At 35.7% G+C, this 14,373-nt stretch overlaps 1 protein-coding gene across 4 annotated transcripts in view; it reads left to right on the top strand.

Annotated features, from left to right (window-relative positions):
* Positions 1 to 1,264: 1,264 nt before the first annotated feature.
* LOC113103459 (uncharacterized) overlaps positions 1,265 to 14,373 on the top strand; it is a 33,625-nt gene continuing 20,516 nt past the window's right edge. For all 4 annotated transcript variants that reach the window (XR_003291579.1, XM_026265981.1, XM_026265983.1 and 1 more), the window contains exons 1-22: positions 1,265 to 1,934; positions 2,976 to 3,017; positions 4,422 to 4,556; positions 5,244 to 5,317; positions 5,659 to 5,731; positions 6,043 to 6,132; positions 6,738 to 6,793; positions 6,917 to 7,037; positions 7,378 to 7,545; positions 7,774 to 7,856; positions 8,141 to 8,189; positions 9,004 to 9,093; positions 9,333 to 9,428; positions 11,394 to 11,465; positions 11,537 to 11,623; positions 11,769 to 11,918; positions 12,185 to 12,307; positions 12,460 to 12,636; positions 13,546 to 13,631; positions 13,721 to 13,769; positions 13,849 to 13,938; positions 14,025 to 14,120. Coding sequence is in view for 3 of the 4 variants with exons in the window: in XM_026265981.1 (XP_026121766.1) it covers positions 1,581 to 1,934; positions 2,976 to 3,017; positions 4,422 to 4,556; positions 5,244 to 5,317; positions 5,659 to 5,731; positions 6,043 to 6,132; positions 6,738 to 6,793; positions 6,917 to 7,037; positions 7,378 to 7,545; positions 7,774 to 7,856; positions 8,141 to 8,189; positions 9,004 to 9,093; positions 9,333 to 9,428; positions 11,394 to 11,465; positions 11,537 to 11,623; positions 11,769 to 11,918; positions 12,185 to 12,307; positions 12,460 to 12,636; positions 13,546 to 13,631; positions 13,721 to 13,769; positions 13,849 to 13,938; positions 14,025 to 14,120 (2,361 nt within the window). In the remaining variant the exon portion in view is untranslated. The remainder of the gene's footprint in view (positions 1,935 to 2,975; positions 3,018 to 4,421; positions 4,557 to 5,243; positions 5,318 to 5,658; positions 5,732 to 6,042; positions 6,133 to 6,737; positions 6,794 to 6,916; positions 7,038 to 7,377; positions 7,546 to 7,773; positions 7,857 to 8,140; positions 8,190 to 9,003; positions 9,094 to 9,332; positions 9,429 to 11,393; positions 11,466 to 11,536; positions 11,624 to 11,768; positions 11,919 to 12,184; positions 12,308 to 12,459; positions 12,637 to 13,545; positions 13,632 to 13,720; positions 13,770 to 13,848; positions 13,939 to 14,024; positions 14,121 to 14,373) is intronic.

The following is a 14,373-nucleotide window of genomic DNA, read 5'->3' on the forward strand; positions in this document are numbered from 1 at the left end:
GGCTGTGTTTTCTCTCGGTCAGCTGAAATGCTTCATCATGCATGTGTGATGTGACTCCAGATCTGATGTCACGGCTCATGATGTCTGGAAATCTCTGGAAATCACTATATTGCTCATAATCAGTTCTCATAAGTGAACGGTCATCTTTTAGTGTTTGCTTGTGATGTTTTTAAGCAAATATATAAGGTTTGGAAAACTTCAGACTCTCTCTGATTAAAGATAGAGGGATTAACTATTAGGGTTATCATGCAAAAACGTACCAGCGTGAAAATGCATTTTGATCAGATCTCAAGCTCCGTTCTTTCTTTAATCTGATAATCCACCAGTGTTAGGCCTGCAGGACGCAAGCACATCTGGATGCTCTGGAACACACAAACTAGATAGGCATAGATTGGCAGCCATCATATGAACATTTTATGTGACTGACTTTCCCATGAATAGAGATTTCGAACAGCTTGTATCAGAGCATCTATATTTTCAGCATTCTTTTACTGTCTGTTTTACTGTCATTACTAGCCAATTTTGACTATTAACTTTTAATTTTAAAGAGTAATAACCTAATAAATATGTTATAAAGTTTCAACTTTTAAAAAATAGTTTGCAATCATGACTATAGCTAATTCACAATTGGATGAACAAAGAATCCTATTAGATAAACTGATTTTTTTTTTTCTATGTTTATAACTTTATTTTTTAAATTAGCAGAAACTGCATTAGATATGAGCTCCTGTAATAATGACTAGTCAAAACTGCATTATAGATATCTTAAACGTAAACTATCACTAGACAGATATTCATTGCATACATCTTATTTTTGTCTAGTCCCAACTGACTTGTTTTTTTTACTTTACATATTAGTTTTTACTAATATGATAGATTATTAATAAGAATTTCTTTAGGATTTGTTTTTAGGCAAGTGATTCTAACTAGCCAAAATGTAATCAGATACATAAACCATAAAATATAACTTATTTCATTAGATATCTTATATGCAAATTAATATTAATATATTAATATATATATCCCAGATACCTTGTATTAGATTTTGACTAGTCATACATTAATAAATCTATCTACTTTCATTCCATTATGATGTATTTAGTCACTAGAACTTGTCAGAATTGCTTTACATGTACTTTAAATCAGATTTTGTCTAGTCAGAGCTGACTCATGAGATGTAAAGCTAGAAGCTTTAAAGGAAGAAATTGCCTTCTGCAGCTTCCAACAAAGTTTTCGCCCCTTTTTACTCAACTGCGTCGTTTTTCTGTGGGCGTGGATCCGCCTAAATAACGGTGCAGGCCACACTTCAGGGTTTTCAGACAGAGACACTGCAAGAAAGAAAAACACCGTCATGCCAGAAGGGTAAAAGCGGCGAGGTGGTCATTTTAGCTTTCTCGAATTGACTTATTGATCCGCAGTGATAGAGCACGTCCGAGTCATCTGCAGTCTCTCCCTGAAGTCCATGCGCGAATAAAACCTTCGACTTTAAATCACAGCATATGTTGAAATTGAGTTGCGCGATCGCTTTGTAATCTTACCTCGACTTTGGAAAACATTTGCGTACAAACCAACAGACCACAATGTCGCACGTTGATCCAGGACCGAAAAATGACTCGGACACGGAACAGAAGACAGAACCAGCCCAGGACACTTCATCAGGAGAAATGGACGTCCCTAAAACTAAACTACTTGATCCCAAGGCAATCTTGTGGACTTTTGGCAAATGTCTCACTGCCTTTTTGCCCGTTTACCTGGCGGGTTACTATCGGGTGAGCACTAGTTTAGTGGCGTTTGGGATGATGGTTTACGCAGGATGGAAACACACTCGTGAAGCGAAGGAGGCGAGATTGAAGTCCGCTGTACAGTTAGTCAACGAAGAACAAGAATACATATCCTCCAAATCATTTAGAAGTAGAAGAGACCTGCCTTCTTGGGTAAGAATGCACAGAAGTGTGTCTTTTGTTATTCTTGAATAAAATACTTTATTGTTAATAATGCACAACATCTGAATAAATCTACACGAATTCGTGCTACAAGTGAAACACACAACGTGTTAATCTAAAATATTTGCATGGCTACAAACAACGGAAAAGAGTGGTGATGAGATTTCCGAATCGCGAATGATTTGTTCTTTTGAATCTGTTAATTTAAATGATTCAAATTCATACCACGTTTGAAGTCACTCTGCTGCAAATGATAAAACTGGGGAGAATTACATAAAAACAAAATTTGATGCTACCTAGTCGAGAACATAATAAAAAAGGATCGTTTTTAACAGAACAACCTCTTTTGCTGAATAAAAGAAAGAAAGAAAAGTGCTTTGCGTTAGTTAGTCACTCAAAAGAATCAGTCACGGTGAATCATTTTTTGACCCGTTCAAACGAATCGTTTCGTGCTGGTAAAGAGAAGGAGTGGTCTGCAGATTAAGGACATTATTCGAGCTGATGGTGGCGCTGTGTTGGTGGTGTGCTGCATACTTGGCACAATGCCCATCGCCCAAACCTTTCTGAATAGGCCTACATTGTTGCTTTGTCATCTCCTCCACATGTGCACAGTAGATGCTTCCATAAAAGAGTTTATTCTATATTTGGTCATGTCTCATGGCTGTCATGTCACGTATTGAAACAAGCTATGCATATAATTCAATGGGGAAAAAAAGGTGTGAAATGCATTTAAATAAAACAAAACATTTACGCATTCATCCATTCCATTTTTAATAGGGACATTAATTTTATCCACGATAAAAAAAAAAATTTTTGACACTGCAAATAGTATGTTATTGTTATTTAAGAAAGAAATGATGAAATTAAAGGAAGAACGTTCATGGTAGACTTAGGTGGTTGTATGTGCAGTTTTTTCTTCTTTAAAACCACATCCTCTGTTGAAGATTGTTGTAGTGACACTTTGAAGCTCGTATGCATTTACAATTTTTGCGTCTAGAAAGCTGTGACATTTTTTTTCCTTTATTTTTTTAGGTCAGTTTTCCAGATGTGGAGAAGGTTGAATGGCTAAACAAGGTAAATCAGCAAAGATTTTGGTTGACATCTGTTCAATGAGATGCCACATGTAAAATGAAAAGCCTGTTATCCAGTGAATTCCTGAACTGTGTCTTTAAACCGCACCCAACCCATCCGTATGACCCTCCCTTACATCACAGCAGCTGCCTGTGACCACACACACACACACACACACACACACACACACACATACACATCTTGTGAACTATATGCTATTATTACACATCCATTCTTAACTAAACGCTAATTCAACCAACATATTATCATGCCTTTGAATTAGTAGGTCAGATGCATTGCACGTTTTTCCATGAAATAAATAACTTAATTTAATTAAAATCAATAATAATTTAAATAAAATAATTTTCATTATATAATTTTTAATGTCCTTTTGCATCTCCAAATTTGTTGCAAGAACAATAATAAACAATAATAATAATAATATAATTGATTCACTCTGTATGCAACTCCGAGTGCTTCACAATAAAAAATAATCCCAATAAGCACCAAAATACCATATTAATATTGCTTACAATTAAAGATAAAGGCCTTCTTATAATGATAATAAAATATCAAATGAAAAACAAAAAAATGGTAATTGAACCCAAGTGTTAATAAAAAAAAAGACAACATAATGCAAATATACATGCATAATGCTAAAAGATACATTGTTAACTTTCTTAAAAAAATTGTATTAATGGTATATTTATGCAAAATAAAGTTTGGTAATTTACATAAAAAAATGGTTTTGGGGTTGAAATTAAGTTTTCTTCTTGAGATTCACTCACTGAAAGACAGAAACAAGTAGGAGCATATATAGATATATCCCTTTCTAAATTCTTTATAGCATTTGTCCTTCTTTGCAATGAAGCTCAGCCCATTCCAGTTGTAGTCTGTTGTAAAAATCTGATTTTTAGGCCTGACGCTCTTTATCAGTGATTCACGAGGCAGACATTTTACACTGGCATTCATCCCAGCCCCCATGCTCATGGGGTCTGTGCATGAGTCACAGTGCTATTTCTAAAACCTGTGGTTTGTTCATGCATTGAACAATCCAAAAAACACCCTGGCAACTGGTGCTTTAGCTTCTGTTATCACGCTTCCCCTCCGCAAACAACCACAGGTCACTATAGTAACAAGGCAAACACAAATGGCTCGGTGTAAACAGCTGCAAGCAGAGCAGAGAACAGTTATCAGTTATACACACTTTAACGGAACATTCCATTTGATCTTTTTTCAAACATAATGAGAATGTTGCTTTCGAATGTTCTCAAAAAATCTGAAACGGTTGTTAAAAAAAATTAAATAAAATAAAAACATTCCATGACCAATGTGTCATCAGAAAAAAAAAGACATGCTCTGACATCAAATATGACCCACTCTTACTCTTCCTGTCTGTTTTTCAAGGTTATCCAGCAGGCCTGGCCATATATTGGTCAGTATTTAGAGAAGCTGCTGACGGAAACCATTGCTCCTTCCATCCGCGGCTCCAGCTCTCATCTGCAGACACTCAGCTTCACGAAGGTCGACTTTGGTGCCAAGGTCATACATTGCACACTCTCTCACTCACTGCTACACAAGTAATAATATTCCAGTGCAACATTCTCACACATCTCAATCCACCGCAGTGCACTCAAACATGTCAGAACAAGCATTCTGTATAAATAAATGCTCTTGAGAATGTTATCAGCCTCTGATGCCTCATGGCAAACTTCCTGTTGAGACAAGAGTGATATGTTGATGTTAAAAGGATTAAAAAAATAAATGATAAGACTGTGAAATTGTATATTTTGCTGCACTATATCTTGCTCATTAACCTAGCTAACAGAATTATGATGTTGATGAAAAGTTATTTATGGTACCATCAACATTTAAACTAAATGGAGTACATGATTTTATAATAAAGATGATCAAAATGAAACACTGCATGTAATATGACAATTAACAAGTTTACAGAGAACCTTAAACCTGGGTATGTGTTTCTGAATTATTAAAATATTAATTCCCAGGTGCATCAAGTAAATATTCTAGATCTGATGTTTGAGAATCCCTTTAATTAATAAATTAAAAGTTCAAATATTAACTTAAAATCATAGGTGGCATTGATTTTGGAATACCGGAAATATTCTATTATACGATTATAGAATGATATCCATATTTATCAGTTTTGCTTGATATTACAGTATTGCTTTTTACATTTTAATTCTGAAACTTTCTTTCATTTTACAGCCGATGAAGGTGGTTGGAGTGAAGGCCCATTCAGAAAACAAGAAAGGTCAAATTCTGCTTGACGTTTACATCAGGTGACCTACATCTACATTTGAGATTCTCTGCATAAATGAGCTCCTGTAATGAGTGAATTGTCTGTTGTCTCTCAGGGAGTGATTCAGAACTCTTGTGTACTGGATATTGTGTCTGTATTTCACAAGCTGACAAAACAAGACTGTCAAACGGCTGCCTGACTGAGTTTATCCAGAGCAAAAATGAGAGTGCATGCTACTGAAAGCCTCAGTTTCAGTTCATTTTAGTTTAGTGTTCAGTTGGCTGGGATTTTCGGCAGAAATTTAAGATCATTAAATTCCTTAAAAGAGTTCTCATTTATTTGAAAGGGGTTAAACGTTTGCTCTCTGCCGTCTCTTCTCAGTTACGTGGGGGATGTTGAGATAAACGTGGAGGTGAAGAGGTATTTCTGCAAGGCTGGTGTGAAGGGAATACAGGTGAGATTCTGCGTTTGTGACGGTCCCAATTAATAAATGAATGAATTTCATTTTATTTACACCGTGTCTACACCGGACGTGACAGTTGTCGCTCCGCGCCGCAACAGCTCTACACTGGATGCGGCAAAGCGACTGTTAAAAATCTCTTGAAATTTGTGTCAGTACGTCATGAATAGAACGTTTTCTGTCTGGGATTTCGCATCCAGTGTAGACAGCATAATGAGTTGTATAGTGTTTTGTCGTGTCGCGCCGCTCGCATCCGGTGTAGATGCGGTGTAAGAGAGTTTATTTCATTTTCGTTGTTCTCTCAGCTTCATGGAATGATGCGTGTGATTTTGGAGCCGCTGATCGGTGACGTCCCAATCGTGGGAGCTGTGACCATGTTCTTCATTCAAAGACCTGTAAGTTCTGTATATAATAAAAGTTATTCAGTGGTTCTATGGCTGCATATTGTTCTTGAGTTGATGAGATGGTTCTATGGATATTAAAATGTTGTTGCATGACATTATAGGTTTTTTCAAAAATAGTAGTAACGTTACGGGTAAACCCAAACTTGGGTATGTTATGTATACCATAAAATCACAATAAATATACATATTTTTTCAAATAAACATGATTAAACCAATCACTTTACTTGTTTGTTTGTTTGTTTACCTATTTGTCAATTGTCATGTGACCATTTACCAACATCAGAGTAGCATGCAAATGTGTTGTTCAAAATCTCAGGTGGTACTTCAAGTAAATATTTTATGTTTGGAAACGATTTTACACAGTTTCAGTAGCACTTTATTTTACAATATGTGCATTGAAATAAACTGGGTAATATAAGGTAACCACATGGGTTAAGATTAAGTTTAGAGGCAGGTTCTGGTTTAATACCTAGTTAGTTCCCAGTTATTGTATTTACTAAAATAAGTACATAGTATGTTCATCCAGAACAGGACTGTAAATAGTGCTACCCAATTTTACTTAACATTTTTGGATTCTTCTTACTTTTTTTTGTTAGAAACTGACCATCAACTGGACTGGTTTGACCAATCTGCTGGACATTCCAGGACTCAAGTGAGTTACAGAGACTCATCACAGATACACAATAAGATGTTACTGGGTTCAGTGGACTCACTGTCCTGAGATGTTCCTCTCTGAATCTATTTCACACCTTCTGTGTCTGGTTCTTTCTCTCAGTGTGATGTCAGATACTATGATCATGGATGCGATTGCTTCATTCCTGGTTTTGCCCAATCGTCTTACTGTTCCTCTAGTGGCAAACCTACATGTGGCACAGCTGCGGTGCCCTTTACCCAGGGTAACACACACACACACACACACACACACACACACACACACACATTAGAACTGACATTCAAAGCAATAACACTCAAATAAATAATACTTGTAAACTAGTGTTCAATTTTTTGGGTCAACCGAGTCTGCATTTATTTTTTCAAATATAGTAAAAACAGTAATATTGTTTCATGTAATTACAATTTGAAATCACCTTAAAAAAAAAATCATTTCTCTAGTCTTCAGTGTCACTTAATTCTTCAGAAATCATTCTAATATGCTGATTTGATGTAAAAAATAAAATAAAAATAAAAACCTTTCTCTGCCCTGCGATCTCATTCTGTGCATCCTCCTTTATGAAGGGTGTTGTGCGCATTCACCTGGTGGAGGCTGATGGTCTGGCTTCGAAGGATAACAGTGTTGTAGCGGGTATGTCTGACCCGTATGCCCTGCTCAGAGTTGGCCCGCAAACCTTTAAATCCCGCCATCTGGACAATACGCTCAGTCCCAAATGGGATGAAATGTATGAGGTGGGTGTTAAAATGACGGCACATTATAATAAGAACAAAAAAGCATTAAGCCATTTGATATCAATGTATGTTGTGAATGTGATAAACATCTGATTCTCATGTGTATCTGTGTCTTTCAGCTCAAATGTAAAGCCATTTCCGCCACATTCTGTCTTTGATTACTCATGCTGTTACTGTAGGTCTGTTTGGTGTTTCATGCATGCATGTGTGTGTGTGTGTGTCTGTCAGGTCATCGTTCATGAGGTGCCTGGTCAGGAGCTAGAGGTGGAAGTGTTTGATAAAGATCCCGATCAAGATGATTTCCTGGGCAGGTACCATATCACCATCTCTCATTTCTGAAAAGGGGTCATATCTTACTTTTTGTTACAATTTTGTTTTCCCTGAAGTTCATGCAGCTAAAACTTTTTTCTAAGTACTTTTGTCACATGATATGACCTCTTTTAAATGGATCTGTTGCAGATTTTCATTTTCTAAACATTAATTCATACTGTCCTACAACTATAAACTATCATAACCATAAACTCACTTTTGTTTTTTGCTGATCTCGCACTACTCTCATCTTTGCATTGATTCTCTTTATTTCACTTATGCACAGAACAAAATTAGACTTGGGGATCGTGAAGAAATCTAAAATAGTGGATGAGGTGAGAAAGTTTATTAATATTCCAGTGCGCTGTTTTCTCCTGTGTGTGTTTGCAAGTCTATGCATAACTTTCAGCACATGATTTTATAATAATAAACCAATTTGTTACAAAGCACTAAAATCATAACTCATGTTTTGTATAATGGAGTTATTATTGTTTATGAATAGGATTATCACAAGGATGAATGCTTGATTCTGATTGGTCCATTATGGCATTCTCCAGTCAAATATTGTAATGATTAGGAACATTTATTTACTGATTTTGCAGTTTTATGAGTAACTAAAACTAAAAGTTCTCGGGTAATTGATCTGAATCAGCAGGAATAAATCTGAATATAAACTAAACTGTATAAAACTTGAACATTTTGACTTGGAATGAAGTTAAAGTTGAAGTAATTACAAAAACTACAACTGAAAAAAATATATATATATAAAGCACACAACACATTTACAAAAACTTGAATTATAAAAACAAATTAAAATAAAAGCTAATTAAAAGTATTAATGAATACTATAATGGTAAATAAATAACACTGATCTCATACCACTCTTTCTTACTTAATAAAACCTTTTTATCTGAAAGTAGGATTTATTTATGTATTTGGTAAATTGCTGTGTAATCTGTACATTATTGCAAAATAAATCCTGACAAGGTGATGATCTGGGCCCTAATTTCAGCAAAGGGAGTTTTGTATTTTTTAAACAATTACGACCAGCTTATTTATCGAACACTGATGTCTTTTTTTCATGATATCAGTCATAAGTTTGTTGTAGGCTCTCTCATTGGTAATTCTGTATTAATGTCTCTTTCTCAGTGGTTCACGTTGAAGGACACCCCTACAGGACGGGTTCATCTCAGACTGGAGTGGCTGACACTAGAAACTGACACAGGACGACTGGAAGAGGTCTTGAAACACTGCACACACACACACACACACACACACACAACACTGGGTGTGCTCTGTTCAGCACACATGAAAACAGTGTGTTTGTCTACTCTACCCATTAACCAATCCCAGGAAACTTCAAATGTGTTTAGAGATCGAAAGCTTGCTTTGCACACTTGGCAAACAGAATTTCTTGCAGTTGTTATGCTCCTCCCTACTTTGCCCTCAATTATTTGTTCTCTCTCTCTCTCTCTCAGGTTCTGAAGAGAAATGAAAGTGTGGTGAGTAAAACAGCAAAGCCGCCCTCAGCAGCCATCTTGGTAGTGTATCTGGACAAGGCTGAGGCACTTCCTGTGAGTAATACTCTCACATCCTCTTCCTGCTGCACAAACCACACACACTATAGTTTGGGCACAAAATTGTCCTCACAGACACGTGTGTTAAATCTGGCTAGAACCTGCTTTTGTGGACATCTGGGCATGTCACTGATTGGAAAAAATAAATAAAACAAAATTAAAAATTGGAAGTAAAAATTAGCTTTAAATGAAATAAAATAGTAATGCTTTTGTATTTAGCTTTATATGACAACAACTGAAGTTTAAGAATACATATTTATGATCAAAAATGCAATAAAAACAGTAACATTATGAAATTTTTTTATAATTTCAAATAACAATTTTTATATTTTAGTTTACTTTAATATGTTATTTATTCCTGTGATGCAAAGCTGAATTTTCATCATCATTTCTCCAGTTCTCAGTGTTACAATGGTTACATGATGAATACAAAGCTCAAAAGAACAGAAATGACAATTTTATGTTATAAATGTCACTTTTTGATCAGATTATTGTATCTTTGCCAAATAAAATAAAGAAATATATGTAGAGTTAGTTGCTAGAAAACATCATTAGCGCAGTATAACCAACAATAGAGGTACAAGGAAAGCCCCACCATGATTACAAAAACAAATGTGTGTGTGTGTGTGTGTGTGTGTGTGTGTGTGTGCGTGCCTCTGGTTACCCACAACCTGCCATTTCCCTTTTGGCAGACTGGCAGACGCCCAACTCTGAAACTATGAAGTGTAACTCTAGATTATATAACTTCACTTATTCGCCTCACAGCCTGACAGAGCACTTTATGAAAGCACTTGTTCTGTTCCACACATCCAGAATGTTTGACCAGAAGTGCAAAGGCAAAAGAGTTTACTTAGAGGAGCACACTGACACTTAAAACACTTGAAACAAGTACGCACTTGCATCGAGTGAACATCCCCGAGCGCCCAAGCTTACAGTGCTCTGGTCTGGAGGATTTCAAAGGAATGTTCTGGCTTCTTTTTCTGTTGAATGATGTCAGTGATCACAGATTATAGTTTAGACTCGTTCCTGGGCTCTCAAGCAGACCTTGTGTTTGCAGTAATGCACTCATTGTGTAATGAAAGTCTGTGGGGATTTACTCTGGGAGAAAAGTAAAAAGCTGCACCTGAAATCATGTACTGTCAGCATATGTACTGCATTTGACAAAAAAGTTAATTCTTGAGCACCGATAAAGTGCAGTTTATCATGTTTGCATTCATAGCATCAATATAGTAGTATATCAAAATAAAATATGATTACTGGATATTTGCACATGCTACTTATTTGGCATACTGCTTTTCTCATGATGTTCAGAGGAAAATGTACAGTACTTTGATTATGCAACCATACTATTGATACGTTCAAAAGTTTGACGTAAGATTTTTAAAAAGAAATAAATACTTTTATGCATAAAGTTGTTCAAAATGACAGTAAAGCCAGTTACAAGGTAAGAACGGATTTCTATTTCGTATGAATTCTGTTCTTTCCAGCAAAGAATACTAAGCAGCGCAACGGTTTTCATCATTGATAATAATAAGAAATGTTTCTTGAGCAGCAAATCAGCATATTAGAATGATTTCTGAAGGATCATGTGACACTGAAGACTGGAGAAATGATGCTGAAAATTCAGCTTTGATCTCAGAAATAAATTACGTTTGAACATATATTCAAATAGAAGACAGTTATTTGAAATTATACAAATATTCTACAATATTACTGTTTTTACTGTATTTATGATTAAATAAATGCAGCCTTGGTGAACATAAGAGAGTTCATTAATAAAAAAATGAATTAAAAATATTACAGACACTAAACTTGGTGTATAGAATCAATTATAACTGTATTTGTGTAAAGTTATATGAATGTGTTGAAGTTAAATCATAAACATATATAATTATAAAAATATATACAATTAATTTCTTAGTTGTTTTAAGTGTATTTGTACCTGTTTCTTCTGATTTTCAGATGAAGAAAGGAAATAAGGATCCCAATCCTATCGTTCAAATCGCAGTGCAAGATGTAACTCGTGACAGCCGGGTAAGACGCACACTTTCTATCCGTATCCCACGTGACCCGCTCTTCTCGCTCACTTCTTAACCTTCCTCCAGATTTGCTGGAATACAGTGAACCCCCAGTGGGAGGACGCTTTCACTTTCTTCATCAGAGATCCCAGCAAACAGGACATTAACGTGCAGGTATCCTAACATCATCTGCCTGGTTTTGGAACCGTCTTCTGATCTGTTTGTAATCCAACAGCTCTCAATACTGGTGTAAACAGGGCTCAGATGCCAAGACTGCTAATGCATTCATGTTACTTAGTACTTCTTCCATCTCTTTCAGGTGAAGGATAACGACCGTGTTCAGGTTTTGGGAAGTCTGTCCATTCCTGTTTCCCGTCTTCTCTCTTGTCAAGATCTGAATTTGGATGAGTGGTTCAATCTGGATAATTCTGGTCCAAAAAGCCGCATCCACATCAACACAGTGCTCAGGGTAAATTCATCTGACACATGATGCGCAAGCTTGAGTACACAATATATTGCAACCTTAAAAACATACGCACTACTGGTTTTCTATTTGAATAATTTTAAGCATTATAAAAATTCACTTTTAATCAATTTAACACATCTTTGCTGAATAAAAGTATTTTTTTATTAAAAGAAAAACGGCTTAAGAAGTAGTGTATGATGTTGTACAGATTTCAAATCTATTATATTTGTAAAAAGCCTCTCATCCAGTGTTGATGTCATTTCCTGCAGGTGCTCTGGTTGGATGAAGTCGCTGCAGCTGCAGCTGCCTCTCTCCTCTCCAGTGACCCTTTTTCAAAGAGTTCTGCCTCACGTCCACAAAAGACGACGCCCCATTCCAGCTTCGCCTCTGAGGTGTGCAGACCTGATCCATTAGTCAGCACTATCAGTATCTCTGTGCTATTAATAAAGTATTGCATTAGCCATACGAGTACTGAAATCAGCATCCTTCAATGATCCAGTCGATCATAACAAACCCTTAAATCATCTGCTCTTTGTTCCTGTAGGGGATGCTGCGTGTCCACCTCGTGGAGGGTCAAAATCTGGTCGCGAAGGACAATCTGATGGGTGGGATGGTGAAGGGCAAGAGCGACCCGTACGTCAAGATCCAAGTCGGAGGTGAAACCTTTAAAAGTCAAGTGATCAAGGAGAACCTCAACCCCGTCTGGAACGAGATGTATGAGGTGGGACTGCTGGGAAATACATTTAGAAATCAACTCTAGACACTATGGCTTTGTCTGGCTTTTGCTATGCAGTTTTTAGTATGTACGTATATTTTATATTTTTTTTAGCTATACAGTCATTTGACATTAAAGATATGCTGTAAACAATCAAAGTCATTTTCATAAAAAAACTTCAATCACAAATATAAAATAACCATATTTATTTCCAAAATGATAACTGGATATGACATATTGAATTAAATGTGCATAAGATATTTAATATATTTATGTTGATTTGTTTTGAAAACGTAATATGGTCATGCAACGTAAATGTGTATTTTTGTATGTTGCATACTGTTCACAATGCAATTCAAGGGCTTCACAAGCGCAAAGAAGGGATTGACACAAAAACCAAGAATTAAAAATTATATTAAAATAGTTTAAAATAACAGTGTGTGTGTGTGTGTCTATATATATACAATATATATATATATATATATATATATATATATATATATATATATATATATATATATATATATATATATATACTGTTTACATGCTATTTAAATATAACTAAAACCTTTATTTAAAAATAAATAAATAGTCTGTATACAGTATACATAAATGTTCAAAACATTTATTTGTGGAACTTTTTTCCTTAATAAATAAAAATAATGCTATATATAATAATAATACTATATATATATATATAAATGTAAAAAAACATATAATGTAACAATTAATTGTTCATGTCTATAATTACATAGAGTATATATTTTGTTTATAAAAATATTAGTCTGCATATAAACTACATGCTATGCAAGTGTTTCTTTTTACTTATTTAAGCTGCAGAATCTTTACCAAATGATTGTTTGAAAGCAAAGCAAAGTCCTTTGAACTTCTTTATTTCCCATTGAAATTTTTAAGGTGGTTTTGACGCAGCTTCCTGGTCAGGAGTTGACCTTGGAAGTTTTTGACAGGGACATGGACATGAAAGATGACTTTATGGGCAGGTATGAGGGCTGCTGTCAATATAATCCATAAGAATTCTCAACATGGTTTTGATTTAGCATTATTTAGAGATGTATTGTTTTTCTTTTAGGCTGAAGATGAATCTGAGTGATATAATTAGCTCCGAATACATAAACGGGGTGAGTATTATGTGCATTTGTAGTAATATCTCTAATGATAAGCTGTATTAATATACTGATTCATATGCTTTTGTGTCAGTGGTTTACTCTGAACGATGTTAAGCGTGGCCGTGTTCATCTGGCTCTGGAGTGGCTGCCCACTGTAACACAACCAGAGAAGCTACAGCAGGTGAGCAGAACTGTCTCTGGTCCTCGTTCAGAGTCCGTCTGTGTTGACAATGCATTGATAACTGACTGAACTGATTTATTCTTCAGGTGTTGCAGTACCAGTCAAAGAGCTCGTACCTGAATAAGACAGTGCCGACGGCCGCTCTCCTGTTTGTGTATGTGGAGCGCGCACATGAGCTTCCTGTGAGTATGATATCTCTGTAACCTCTCAGTTGTTGAGAGCCCGTGGAGACTGGGATCTTCCTGTCTCTCGGATTTTTCTCCTCTTGTAATCTTCCAGTAATCTTGCATGGTTCTCCGCAATATATATATAACTGTGCTCAGATATGCCAAGAAACAGTGTGCAATCAGAAGAATGAGATCTCAGTATGAAGTCAAACATTTCTCAAATTATCTAACAGCTGCTATTTTTTTTAATTAAATTGATTAAAAGGGG

This window comes from Carassius auratus, chromosome 6 (assembly GCF_003368295.1).
Source record: "Carassius auratus strain Wakin chromosome 6, ASM336829v1, whole genome shotgun sequence".
NCBI lineage: Eukaryota > Metazoa > Chordata > Actinopteri > Cypriniformes > Cyprinidae > Carassius > Carassius auratus.